The sequence below is a fragment of the Mesocricetus auratus genome, unplaced genomic scaffold, assembly GCF_017639785.1.
Source record: "Mesocricetus auratus isolate SY011 unplaced genomic scaffold, BCM_Maur_2.0 Super-Scaffold_100001, whole genome shotgun sequence".
Lineage (NCBI taxonomy): Eukaryota > Metazoa > Chordata > Mammalia > Rodentia > Cricetidae > Mesocricetus > Mesocricetus auratus.
In genome coordinates, this window is record NW_024429187.1 from 9,153,677 (window position 1) to 9,165,985 (window position 12,309).

General features: G+C 48.7%; 1 protein-coding gene across 33 annotated transcripts in view; it reads left to right on the plus strand.

Moving 5' to 3' along the window:
• Window positions 1–7,409, plus strand: part of Plekha5 (pleckstrin homology domain containing A5) — a 172,107-nt gene extending 164,698 nt beyond the window's left edge. For 28 of the 33 annotated variants that reach the window (XM_040743463.1, XM_040743475.1, XM_040743464.1 and 25 more), the window contains 3 exons: window positions 1,116–1,249; window positions 3,508–3,610; window positions 6,543–7,409. In XM_040743463.1, coding sequence (XP_040599397.1) covers window positions 1,116–1,249; window positions 3,508–3,602 — 229 coding nt within the window. In that variant the 3' untranslated portion in view covers window positions 3,603–3,610; window positions 6,543–7,409. The remainder of the gene's footprint in view (window positions 1–1,115; window positions 1,250–3,507; window positions 3,611–6,542) is intronic. The other 5 variants (XM_040743470.1, XM_040743471.1, XM_040743480.1 and 2 more) reach the window with 1 other exon arrangement.
• The last annotated feature ends 4,900 nt before the right edge of the window (window positions 7,410–12,309 follow it).

Here is a 12,309-nt window from a genome sequence, read left to right on the forward strand (position 1 = left end):
AATCAGGAGACCTTGGACTTGGGATCCCCCTGCCTCCACCCTCCATGTACTGGGATTGCAGGTGTGCACACACACACAGCTCCTGTGTGGTTAGTGTGCTGGTGCACACCTGTGTGGTTAGTGCGGTGCACACCTGTGTGGTTAGTGTGCTGGTTCACACCTGTGTGCTTAGTGTGCTGGTGCACACCTGTGTGGTTAGTGTGCTGGTGCACACCTGTGTGCTTAGTGCGGTTCACACCTGTGTGGTTAGTGTGCGGTGCACACCTGTGTGCTTAGTGTGCTGGTGCACACCTGTGTGGTTAGTGTGCTGGTGCACACCTGTGTGCTTAGTGTGCTGGTGCACACCTGTGTGGTTAGTGTGCTGGTGCACACCTGTGTGGTTAGTGTGCTGGTGCACACCTGTGTGTTTAGTGCAGTTCACACCTGTGTGCTTAGTGCGGTGCACACCTGTGTGGTTAGTGTGCTGGTGCACACCTGTGTGGTTAGTGTGCTGGTGCACACCTGTGTGGTTAGTGTGCTGGTGCACACCTGTGTGGTTAGTGTGCTGGTGCACACCTGTGTGGTTAGTGTGCTGGTGCATACCTGTGTGGTTAGTGCGGTGCACACCTGTGTGGTTAGTGTGCTGGTGCACACCTGTGTGGTTAGTGCGGTGCACACCTGTGTGGTTAGTGTGCTGGTGCACACCTGTGTGCTTAGTGCGGTTCACACCTGTGTGCTTAGTGTGCTGGTGCACACCTGTGTGCTTAGTGTGCTGGTGCACACCTGTGTGCTTAGTGTGCTGGTGCACACCTGTGTGGTTAGTGCGGTGCACACCTGTGTGGTTAGTGTGCTGGTGCACACCTGTGTGGTTAGTGCGGTTCACACCTGTGTGCTTAGTGTGCTGGTGCACACCTGTGTGCTTAGTGTGCTGGTGCACACCTGTGTGGTTAGTGTGCTGGTGCACACCTGTGTGGTTAGTGTGCGGTGCACACCTGTGGTCTCCACGTTTGGGAAGCCGAGTCAAGAGGATGGAATTCAAGAACAGCCTAGGCCACGTAGCCAGACCCCATCTCAGAAGAACAAAGGAGAAACCGGATGGTGTCCTGCAAGCTTTAAGGCTGGTCTATTCTCTTTAGCCCTCAGGGAGAGGCGGAGACAAACCATCAGGCGGAAGGTCACCCTGAAGAAGCACAGAGTCTTCGTGAAGAGGAGGAAACTGTTGCTGCTTTGGAACCACCTCCTGAGAGTCCTAGAGAGAATCAAACCACAGGTACATGCGCACCCCGTGCTCCCTCAGTGGGGGCCTCTACACAGGGAGTCCACCCGGGGTCTCACTGCAGCATCTTAGCTGCGGGAAGCGGCTTTGCCCTAGCATGAGCCTCCGGCGTGTGATTGCCCCGAGGAGGGCGCCTGTGTCCTGGCTCTGCCACCCAGGCTTGGGGCTCAGAGGATTCGTTTTCATTTTATCTTCAATTGTGACACAGTGAACCATTGCTAAAAAGATTGTAGAAGAGCCAGGCATGGAGACTCTCCTGCCATTCCTGTATTCCAAACGGTGCGACAGTCCAAGGCCAATCTTTGCTAACCTAGCACGACCTTGTCTCAAAGGCTGGAGAGTCGGCTCAGTGCTTAAGACCACACACTGCTCTTACACAGTTTCCTACCACATCTGATGCCTGAGTCTGAGCCTTGAGCGCCTGAGGTCATGTGCCCCCACTTACACAGACATTCACATTTGTTTGTTTATTTTTTCCAAGGCAGGGTTTCTCACTCTGTAGCTGAGGCTGGCCTCCAACTCACAGAGATCTGCCTGCCTCTGCCTCTGCCTTCCTATGGCTGGTTTTAACAGAGTTTGCCACCCACACCCAGCAACATAATTTAAAACAAAATCTTTTTTAAGCAGTGCCTTCCTACATGGAAATATTTCCTGCTCTCAGGCGATTCTTAGAAGCCACAACCTGATACTTTGGTTTTTTTTTTTTTTTTTTTTTTTTGGTTTTTCGAGACAGGGTTTCTCTGTGGCTTTGGAGGCTGTCCTGGAACTCGCTCTGTAGACCAGGCTGGCCTCGAACTCACAGAAATCCGCCTGCCTCTGCCTCCCGAGTGCTAGGATTAAAGGTGTGCGCCACCAACGCCAGGCTAACCTGATACTTTGTTACCTGATCCTAAAGTTACAGGGAGATGATCTTACTCTGGCCTGGCGAATGCCATCACTCACTCACACACACACACACACACACACACACACTCACACACACACACTCACACACACACACACACTCCGGGACTTCAGCGGGATAGTATCACACACACACACACACACACACACACACACACACACACACACACACACACACACACACACTCCGGGACTTCAGCGGGATAGTACCCCACCGTCCATAGCTAGCACATTAGAGTGGACGGCTGGGTGCTAACCTCTGTCACTCGCTGTTTGACTAGTGGTTCTGTGTGACGTGGGGTGAACCTTGACCTCCCCATGCAGGGTTTTCACCCCTGAGCTTGAGCCACAGCTTCCTCCCATTTTTTGAGCCCTTTTTCTTCTTTCTGGCAGGGTTTTGAGGGGTTGGAGTGGGTCAGGCACCATTTTAGCCTGTTTGCTGTGGTGACTGCTTCTTTGGGGGTGTAGGGGATGCATTCAAGACAGAGTTTCTCCATGTAGCCCTGGCTGTCCTGGGACTCGCTCTGTAGACCAGGCTGGCCTCGAAGTCAGGAAATCCACCTGCCTCTCCTTGCTGAGTGCTGGGACTCAGTGTGCACCACAGCACCTGGCCTCTTACATGTTTGCTGCTTATGCTCTGTGAGCTCAGTGTCACGCCAGGCTGATACCAGAGAGTACCAGCAGTGACCTGTGACTTCTGCTGATGGCACAGCGGTGAGCACAGGAATCTCACTGTGTCATCGACAGAAGCACCTTGTCGCTGTACAGTGTGGACAGAGTGCCTGCTGCATTTGATATCTCTTGGTATTTCTGGCAGACACCTGGGAACTGGCCTCAAAGCAAAAAAGGAAAGAGTGACCGGGCGTGGTGGCTCACACCTTTAGTCCCAGCGCTTTGGGAGGTGGGGGCAGGCAGATTTCGGAGTTCCAGACAGCCAAGTCTACACAGAGAAACCCTATCTCCAAAAAAACAAAAACAAAAAACAAAAGGAGGAAAAAGTCTGATCCCTCCCCAGCCTTTGGCAGCACAGTCTCTCCCTTTCCAGCCCTGTGGCATTGGGGAGATCCCAACATCAGTAGCAATTATCTGTAGTGTCTTAAAGATGTCAGCTTCTGGCCTCTGGACTGGAGAGGTGACTGAAGAAAGACACTTGCCACCAAGCCTGACCACTGGAAGTGGATTTCCAAGCTGTCTTCTGACCCCACAAGCATGCACACATGAATGCGCACACAATAAATATTAATTGGCGTTGTTCAAAACAGCTTGTGCATGTATGTATATATATATGTGTGTATATCATGTATATTTGTGTGTGTATACTTATCTTCTATTTTCTTGGTGTATTTTAGTGAAAAGTCTGTCCCCGTCTCCTGAGTCCTCCGCATCACCAGCTCCGCCCACTCCGCCAAAGCTCACAGAAGGATCGCATTTCATGTGTGTGTAGTCTCAGAAGTATGTCTTCTCCTTCTCTTTGGTACCTTGTCTTAGGAGTGTGTTACTTGAGTTGTACCATTTGCTGGAACAGCAGTGCGAGTGAATTAACTCAGGGCTGTGCATGGCCAGAGTGCCAGGCTGTGTATCTGAAGCCCGGACTGTAGTTCAGATTTCTCAGCTAGCCTTGGAGAGATTCTGAGTGCTTTTTCTCAGTCACTCAGTCTCCTCAAAGCCTGAGCTGTGCTCTGGGCTGGCATCCTGCCCACGCTCAGGGCTGAGGATGCGTCTGTAGTCACTTCATGCTCACAGGACCATGGTGGGCACTTAGTTTGGGCCTCCGCCTAGTTGAGTGAGCTCTGTGTGACCTGGGCTTTTCAGGGTGAAGGGATGCTGCAGGGTGAGGGTACAGACAGTGGTGGAGCGCTGAGATCCCATGGCTGGAGGCCGCTCTTTCCGTGCCCGTTAGGTGCCAGTTCTAGAATTGACGATAACTACCGGGCGGTGGTGGCGCACACCTTTACCACAGCACTCAAGACAGAGGCAGGTGGATGTCTGGGACTTTGAGGCCAGCCTGGTCTACAGAGTTCGAGAACAGCTAGAGCTATACAGAGAAACCCTGTCTCAGAAAAAAAAAAGTACTGAGAGTAACTTTCTGAGTCACTGCTTCCTTTGTTTTCGTGGTTTTTATTGTGGTCGTGTGACGTATGTGTTTGACACGCATGAATGTGCCACGGAGAACAACTTTGTGGAGTTGGTTCTGGGATTTGAACTTGGGTTGTCAGGTGTGGTGGTAGCACTGCTATCTCACTGACCCCCAGGACCTGCTCTTAAACAATGGAGGCAGCACCTACTTTACCCATAAGTCTGTGCTTAGGGTTTTCTCTTCCTGAAAAACTAGAGTGAGAGTTTGTATGCCCTTTCTGTTTTCTCGGCATCTGCCACCTCTTAAAGTGCTGGGAGCTTTTGAGTTATCATAAATTCCCAACAGTCATAAGTGGTAACACAAACAGTCAAAAAATCAGCAGGGCCTGCTGTCTGGAATCTGTCTTTACCCTCATTCTTGTAGTGACTCTTCTCTTTGTCCAGAAACATATGCATGATTGACTTTTATTTGAGGCTGTCTGAGTGGAGCCTAGAAGCTTGTGCGGGTTGTAGTTCAGCGTCTGAATGGGTTGAGAAGCTTGTGAGAGTCAGGAGTGCATCTGTGTCTTGCCTTTTCACTCATTCGACTTTTTTGATTGCTTTTAAGTGACACTGGTGACAGTAACCCTAGACAAGGGAAGAGTGAGCACGTGCATGCAGCCTAGTGGATGATGGCCTGTACTTAGTGAAGAGTGGACACTGAGAACCACTCATAGGGCCAGGTGCCCTATGATGATACGTGCTTTAATCCCAGCACCTGAGAGGCAGACACTGGTGGATCTCTGAGTTTGAGGCCAGACTGGTGTTTGCATAGTGAGTTCCAAGGGACCAAGGCTGCATGGTGAGACCCTGTCTCAAAACCAAAAACTGTCTAAAGGAGTTGGACATGTGGCTCAGTTGGTAGAGCACACACCTAACTGGCATGAAGAGTCTGGGTTCAGCTCCCAGCACCACAAAGAACCAGGCAAGATGGCTGTCTTAGTCAGTGTTCTATTTCTGTGAAGAGACACCATGACCATGGCAGCTCTTACAAAGGAAAGCATTTAATTGAGGTGTCAGCTTACAGGTCAGTGGTTCAGGCCATTGTCATCATGGAGGGGAACATGGCAGCACGGAGGCAGACACCGTGCTGGAGAAGGAGCTGTTACATCTTGAACCATAGGCAACAGGAAGTGAACTGAACTAGTGCAGCTTGAGCATAGGAGACCTCGAAGCTCACTCCCCTAGTAATACGATTCCTCCAGTAAGGCCACACCTACTCCAACAAAGCCACACCTCCTGATAGTGCTGCTCCCTTTGGGGGAGTATTGTCTTTCAAACCACCACAGTAGTACACACCAGTAATCCCAGCCCTTGGGAGGTAGAGGCAGGAGAATCAAACATTCAAAGTCATTCTTGCTTAAATGGTGAGTTCCAGGCCAGCCTGAGTTTCATGAAGCTCTGTATCAAAACAAAAAGGCATTCACATGAATTTTGGGCTTTCTAAACAGGCTATGACTTTTTTTTTTTTTCGAGAGAGAGAGGGTTTCTCTGTATTGTTTTGGAGGCTGTCCTGGAACTCTGTAGACCAGGCTGGTCTCAGACTCACAGAGATCCGCCTGCCTCTGCCTCCTGAGTGCTGGGATTAAAGGCGTGCGCCACCAACACCTGGCAACAGGCTGTATAACTTACGACATAATTACCATCTCTAACATAGGATGATTAGAGCTTGAGATTCACCAATTTGGTAACTTGTTCCTGGATTTTGTCTTTTAACTTTTATTCTAAGTGGCATTGGTCATTACATCCAGGCACGGATATCACCAGATATTTTCTTATCTCGTGTGATGTGGCCACCTCACACAAGCAGCTCATGGCACAGACACCGTCACTACTTACACTTTACCGTTGTGTGGATCGTGTTTTCCTGTATTTGTGCTTCTGGCGACTGTAGGAATCCACACAAATCACTGCTGTGGGTGTGGCCCAGGAAACTAGTTCATATTATAGTGAAATCAGGCAAAGCTGGCCTACTCTACTGACCCGTTCAGTGACAAACTCGAGACGGTTCTCTGAATCGCTGTGTAATTGCATCGTCACCCTTGCTCACATTCTCACCTGGACGTGAGGAAGTGAAGGAAGGGCCTTCTGTGTCTCACATTCTCACCTGGACGTGAGGAAGTGAAGGAAGGGCCCTTCTGTGTGCTCTGTGTTAGGGCCTTCCAGGCTGTGTCTGTAGCCTCCGTTGCTCTGCCTTACTTACTTTGGGACACTGCCATGCATTAGCTTTGCAGACATCGGAAGTAACTTCCCGTCTCTTCATTTGCAGCTGCACTGACGTCTCTTGAGAGCACACAGAGCTGAAGCTGTGGACCCTCAGCGACGGAAGAAGATGTTGTACAGTATACCTTAAATCTATGAAATTCATAGTTCTGATGCGTCTGGCCACAGAGCATCATTTTATCACCTTTGGAAAATGTTTATTCCAAAATAGCTTTAACGGCCCATACGTGCACTCCGTAGTCTCGAGGTCACCGTCCTCCACCAGCTTGCTGCTATGAGTTCAGAGCCCGCCGGCGCTCTCCCCCGCGCTCCACCGGCGCTCTCTCCTGCGATCCACCCAGAGCTTGCTTAGTTGCAGTTCTCAAATTTAGATGCTTGAGTCTCGGTGAGTTTACGTTTTCTTTGGCTTTTCGGCAGAGCTGTACTTCCCTGTGAGGCTTGTTTTCTTTCCTCCCTTCTCTTCCCATTCTGGCTACTGCAGTGCTTTGTTCGACACTTGATTTGTAAAAATTTTATATAAATATATTTAAAATGTGCCATTTTATTACTGCTAAGTGAAGTATGTCCCGTTTTCCGCTGTAATTCTTCCTCAGTCAGACGCAGCAGTGTCAGCTGTTCCTGCCACTCTCTGTCAGCTCCCACACAAATACCGTTGCTTAGCTTTCCTCAAAAAGCGAAACAATTACAAGTGTAGGTCTGTAAGTACTGGACTTTTACATCATTGGAATAGATGTGTACAGCAATAAGGCAGGCTTTTCGCTCCAGTACTCGGTTTGTGTACAGATGTAATTATGTTCATTGTGTAGATGTTATACAGTGAGCAATGTAATAAAGGCTGCTTACTATAGTTTAATGCAAATGTTCATATCTCATTTCTTTTTTATCATGTTAAATAAATGTTGATGTTCTTAAATTGCTTGTGTTAGACTCTTTTTCCCTCCCTCTCTCCCACCCCTGCCCCATCCAGGGTTTCACTGTGTAGCTCCGGCTTTGAGAGACAGCCAGCCTGCCTCTGCTTCCCAGGTGTTGGAATTCGAGGTGTGCACCTCCTCGTCTGGCTAGAATCTTTTTTCTTTCCATCTAAAATGGGGAATCTGAGACCTGGAATGTAGCCCAGAGGCAGAGTACTTTCCCAGCATGTGTGAGACCCTCTAATCAATTCCCAACCCCAGAAGAAGAAAAGGTGTGTGTGTGGGGGGGTGACCAGAGACCCAAGTGACTTCTAAAAGAAAAAATGGTGTATTAACCCCAGCTCCCTGGGCGGCACTATTAAAAGGCCTGTGTGTCCTGCCCTCCTGTGACAGTAGAGGAACCTGAGGCAGAGAAGATGGTGCTGACCATGGTCATACCCACTTCATGACACAGTGCAGACCACCATGTCATTGTTCTGACTTCCCATAAATCCCTCAGCTTGTCACCAATGGGCAGCGTTCGTTTTGAGAAGTCTCCTGCCCTGTTTCCCTGTCTCCAAACTGCAGTCCCCGTGTGCTTAGAGAGTGAACCTGGGAGGAGGGGCAGACAGGGCTGCTTCCCGCCATTGGGAACTGGACACTGTTTCTCCTGAGTGGGGCCCTCAGAGATGCTTTCTTTAGAATACATTCTTTGCAGATGTTCACGCTCTTCACAATCAATTACGTTTCCTTCCCCTCCAACCTTTTGTTCGCGCTATACATTGTTCCCAGAGTACAAGGAAATGGGATGCTTTCTGGATGGCGGTGCTGGTTAGCACTGGTCAAATCAGTCCCCACCCCACGATACACTAAAGAGGATTTAGCTTAATTCAAAACGCAGATAAATAAACGTGCATGCTCTTCGAAAGGAATCAAACAAAAATGTGCTTAGCTGGCGTCTGCGGGTCAGTGGAAACAAGTCAGGACAGTGTTGCAAGCTCGGCATTTGTAAACAGTATCTTTATGTGACACTGTGGCACCGTCAAACACAAGTCTCAGACTATGAAAAGTCTCAGACTATGTCCCGCCCCCTCCATAACATAAGAGAAGGTGGCTTTGTCCTGATGAGAGGCGGTTTGGTTTGGTTTGGTTTTCCTCCAAGGATTCTTTGGATTTCTTTAAGGGTTTAGGTTTGGGAAGGTCTCTTTTTCTTTTTTCTAAGATTTGATTAAGTGTATTTGTGTGTATTTGTACACACATCCCATCGAGGCTAGAGAGATCAGATCCCCCTGGAACTGAAGTTACAGGAAGTTGTGAGCTAATGTTAATCCCACTGGGCAAGAGTAAGACCACTACCACAATTTTGAGCCACATTGAAGGAAGCTCTAATTAATACTAGCCAGGAAGATGGACTTTGGCCAGGTCCATTTTGGGGTTCTCAGAAAAATGGCCATGAGCTAAGTTGGCCAGGTATTTATACAGACAAACCCATAAGGCTACTTCCCACCTACATCCAACCTGGGGCAAGCATACATCCTGGTGTATTTCCTGCCCACATAGCTCCCACCTACGTGTGATCAAGTGCATCTGTGCAATTAGGTCAACCAGACTGTATGGAGGTGAAAACATGGGGCTTGTTGTTGGACATGAACAGCAGTCTCCAGCACCTCGGGAAGTACCTGTCCTTGGGCAAGGGGCGTACAGGTCAGAGGCGTTTTTTGTTGTGTGGATCTTGTAGGCACAGTAAGGAAAACCTAAAACGTGGCTTTGGCTCTCACACTGCCTGACATGGGTGCGGATCGCTCAACTCAGATCCTCCAGAAGAGCAGTATACACCCTTAGTGGCTCACATCTCTCCAGACCCTGTTTACATGCTCTTACCTGTACATTTCCAAGTATGTGAACGTACTGTTGTTATTTTGCTTAAAATTAGAAATGAGAAGAAAGAAGGGGCGAAAAGGTGAAACACGAGAGCGAGCATGGAACCGGACAGGCGCAATACAGCACAAACCACGGAGAGCATGAGTCATAGTTTATTATATCGGCGGGAGAGCAAAAGGGACAGACGGATGGACGAATGGGGTAAAAGCAGAGCAGGAAAGAGAGGGGAAGAGGAGAGAGAGAGAGCGAAGAGAGTGAGAGAGAGCCTAAGTGGGCAGGGATCTGTCTTTTAAAGGGGTCCTTTGCACCTGCACGCAGACTGGTTCTCAGGGAACTCTGGGCTGACCAGAGTGCTGCCTGAGTGCATTCTGCCAGGTAACAGGGGCAGGCCAGTGTGATGCCTGAACCTTTCATGAATGTGCCCGTGGCCGGAAGGGCTTCTGATCACCTAAGGTAGTTTTTTGTTTTGTTTTGTTTTTGGTTTTTTTTTGTTTGTTTGTTTTTTTGTTTTTGTTTTTGTTTTTCGAGACAGGGTTTCTCTGTAGCTTTGGAGGCTGTCCTGGAACTCACTTTGTAGACCAGGCTGGCCTCGAACTCACAGAGATCCGCCTGCCTCTGCCTCCCGAGTGCTGGGATTAAATGCGTGCGCCACCAACGCCCGGCTCTAAGGTAGTTTCAGTGATTGTGATCTGCCCAATGTGGGTGCCGGGAACCTCATCTGGGTCCACCAGAAGAGCAGCGAGCGGTCCTAACCCTGAGCCACGCCTCTCGCTCCTCCCACAAACGTTCATAAGGTGAAGTAGCTGCTGTAATTTCTGTAAATCATCTTAAGTTCTGTAGGGACTTTTGAAGCATATCTAGCGGAGTCTACCATTTCTGGTTCTCTGCCTTCACCGCCCACATGCTGGGATTGTAGGCCAGCGCCACTGTGACCCATTTTATGTGGCCCTGGGGAACAAACCCAGGCCTTCCTGGGTGCTAGGTAAGCACTCTGCCTCTAAGCTGCCTGCCTGCCTGCCCGCCCTCCCTAAATCGAGTCACTGAATGCAGAAATGTCTTGTTTTGCTAAAGAACTCTGAGTGGAGTTTCCCCCAATTTCCTGGAACTCATCATGTGCTGGTTAAATGTAAATCTGTAGTACGTGGTTTTTTTTTTTTAAGTGGGCATTAATTATTTTTCATTTGTGAATTTTGAAGTATTAGTTGTAAAGTAATTTACACTGAAAAGTCAAGCAGAAACTTGCAAAGGTCGAGAGTAATGTAATTGGCAGAACTAAACAATGCCATGGGATTCCAGTCTGCAGCAGCACTCCAAAACAGAATAGACCAGGTCTGATGTCCCTGTGTAAACCTGCGTCTCCTGTCCTGCCAGCAACTCCCAAATAAACACTAAGACTTAGTAGTACTTGTTACTAACTAACACTTATATTTAAACCAACCCATTTGTTTGTTTTGTTTTTTTGTTTTTGGAGACAGGGTTTCTCTGTGGCTTTGGAGGCTGTCCTGGAACTTGCTCTTGTAGACCAGGCTGGCCTCTAACTCACAGAGATCCACCTGTGTCTGCCTCCCGAGTGCTGGGATTAAAGGCATGTGCCACCAATACCCAGCTTGAAACAGGGTTTCTCTGTGTAGCTTTGGAGCCAGTCTTGGAACTCACTCTGTGGACCAGGTTGGCCTCAAACTCATAGAGATCCACCTGCCTCTGCCTCCTGAGTGCTGGAATTAAAGTCATATACCACCACCACCACCCAGCTCCTGTAACAAGTTTTAAGGTAACTTTGTTACAGATTTTCCAGATTTTTTTAAACCACGCCCAATGAATTTACAAATCCTGAATACAGAAAGCTCATACAATGGTCTTACCAATCTTAAGATAAAAGAAAACTTATACTTTAGCCAAAGTTTCAGAAATATGAGAGGGGACATTATTTAGAGAGTTCAGCAAAGCCAAGAAAAGAAATGTGAGCTAAGCAGCCATAATCCCTATCAGAATAGTTTGCTTTTTAGCTGTTTTTAAGGCTATGTTTTTATAAGCTGTTCTGTTTCTCTCTTCTTTTTCCTGTCAAAGTCAGGTGGCCTGCTTTGGGAATCGAGGAGGTCCTGGTGCTCACAGATAAGCACCGGGGAACCTGGAATGTTAAATGCACGCGGTTGTTCCTTCAAAGGAAAGGATGCATCATCACCTGTTAACCACCCAGAAGGCTGGGAGCCGATAGCCTGATGACCTTGGCAGAGAGGGGTGGATCCCTGTGATTAAGTCAGGTTTATTAACCAGGTGCACTCGAAACACAGAACCAGGCCGCCACTCTGCGCACGTTTCAGCTGCTAATCCTCTCAATCCCAAGGGCGATCAGGAGGTCCAGGGAAGGTCACCAAGCTGCTGCTGCCAGCGAGCCCTCCACAGCCCAAGACAGAGAACTTCACCCCACCCCTGGCCTTTTATTCAGGTTATTCGGGTCACATGCACCCAGAGAAGACCACGCCTATTCGGCCAAGCCACCCCAATACTATCGGCTGTCACATCGAATCCCACAACACCTTTGTGTTTTCTGTGTGGCCTCAACCACACCAGATCCTCCCCGAGACCCTTATTAGGAGCTGGCCTATCTGTAGGACCCACCTTTATAGAAGATGTCACGTGTAGTCAACCTGTAGCGCTCATCTCTACAGAGGTGTCACGTGGACTTTACAAATTTTGATATAGTCAATCTGATCTTTAGTTTACTTTGCACTTTTGTATACATGGGACTGAGTTAATTATCACCAGGAAAGTTTTCCCCGAATTATGCTGTACTTAAATAAGCCTAAAATAAACGACTCAGTGTCAGACTTCCAAAGTTTGAACTAACACTGGCTTCTAAGCAGTGCTGAACCTAACTGCCTTCTTGCCTTCCTCCCGCTGACCATGGTTGCAGAGACCTCTCACAGCCTACCTCACCCAGGAGAGAAACTTTGGAGATAATTTTTAAACAAACATGCTTGGGCCTAGAGCAAGCAGGACAAATTCCAACCCCAGAGGCAGCCTTTTTTCATTGGGTAGAAG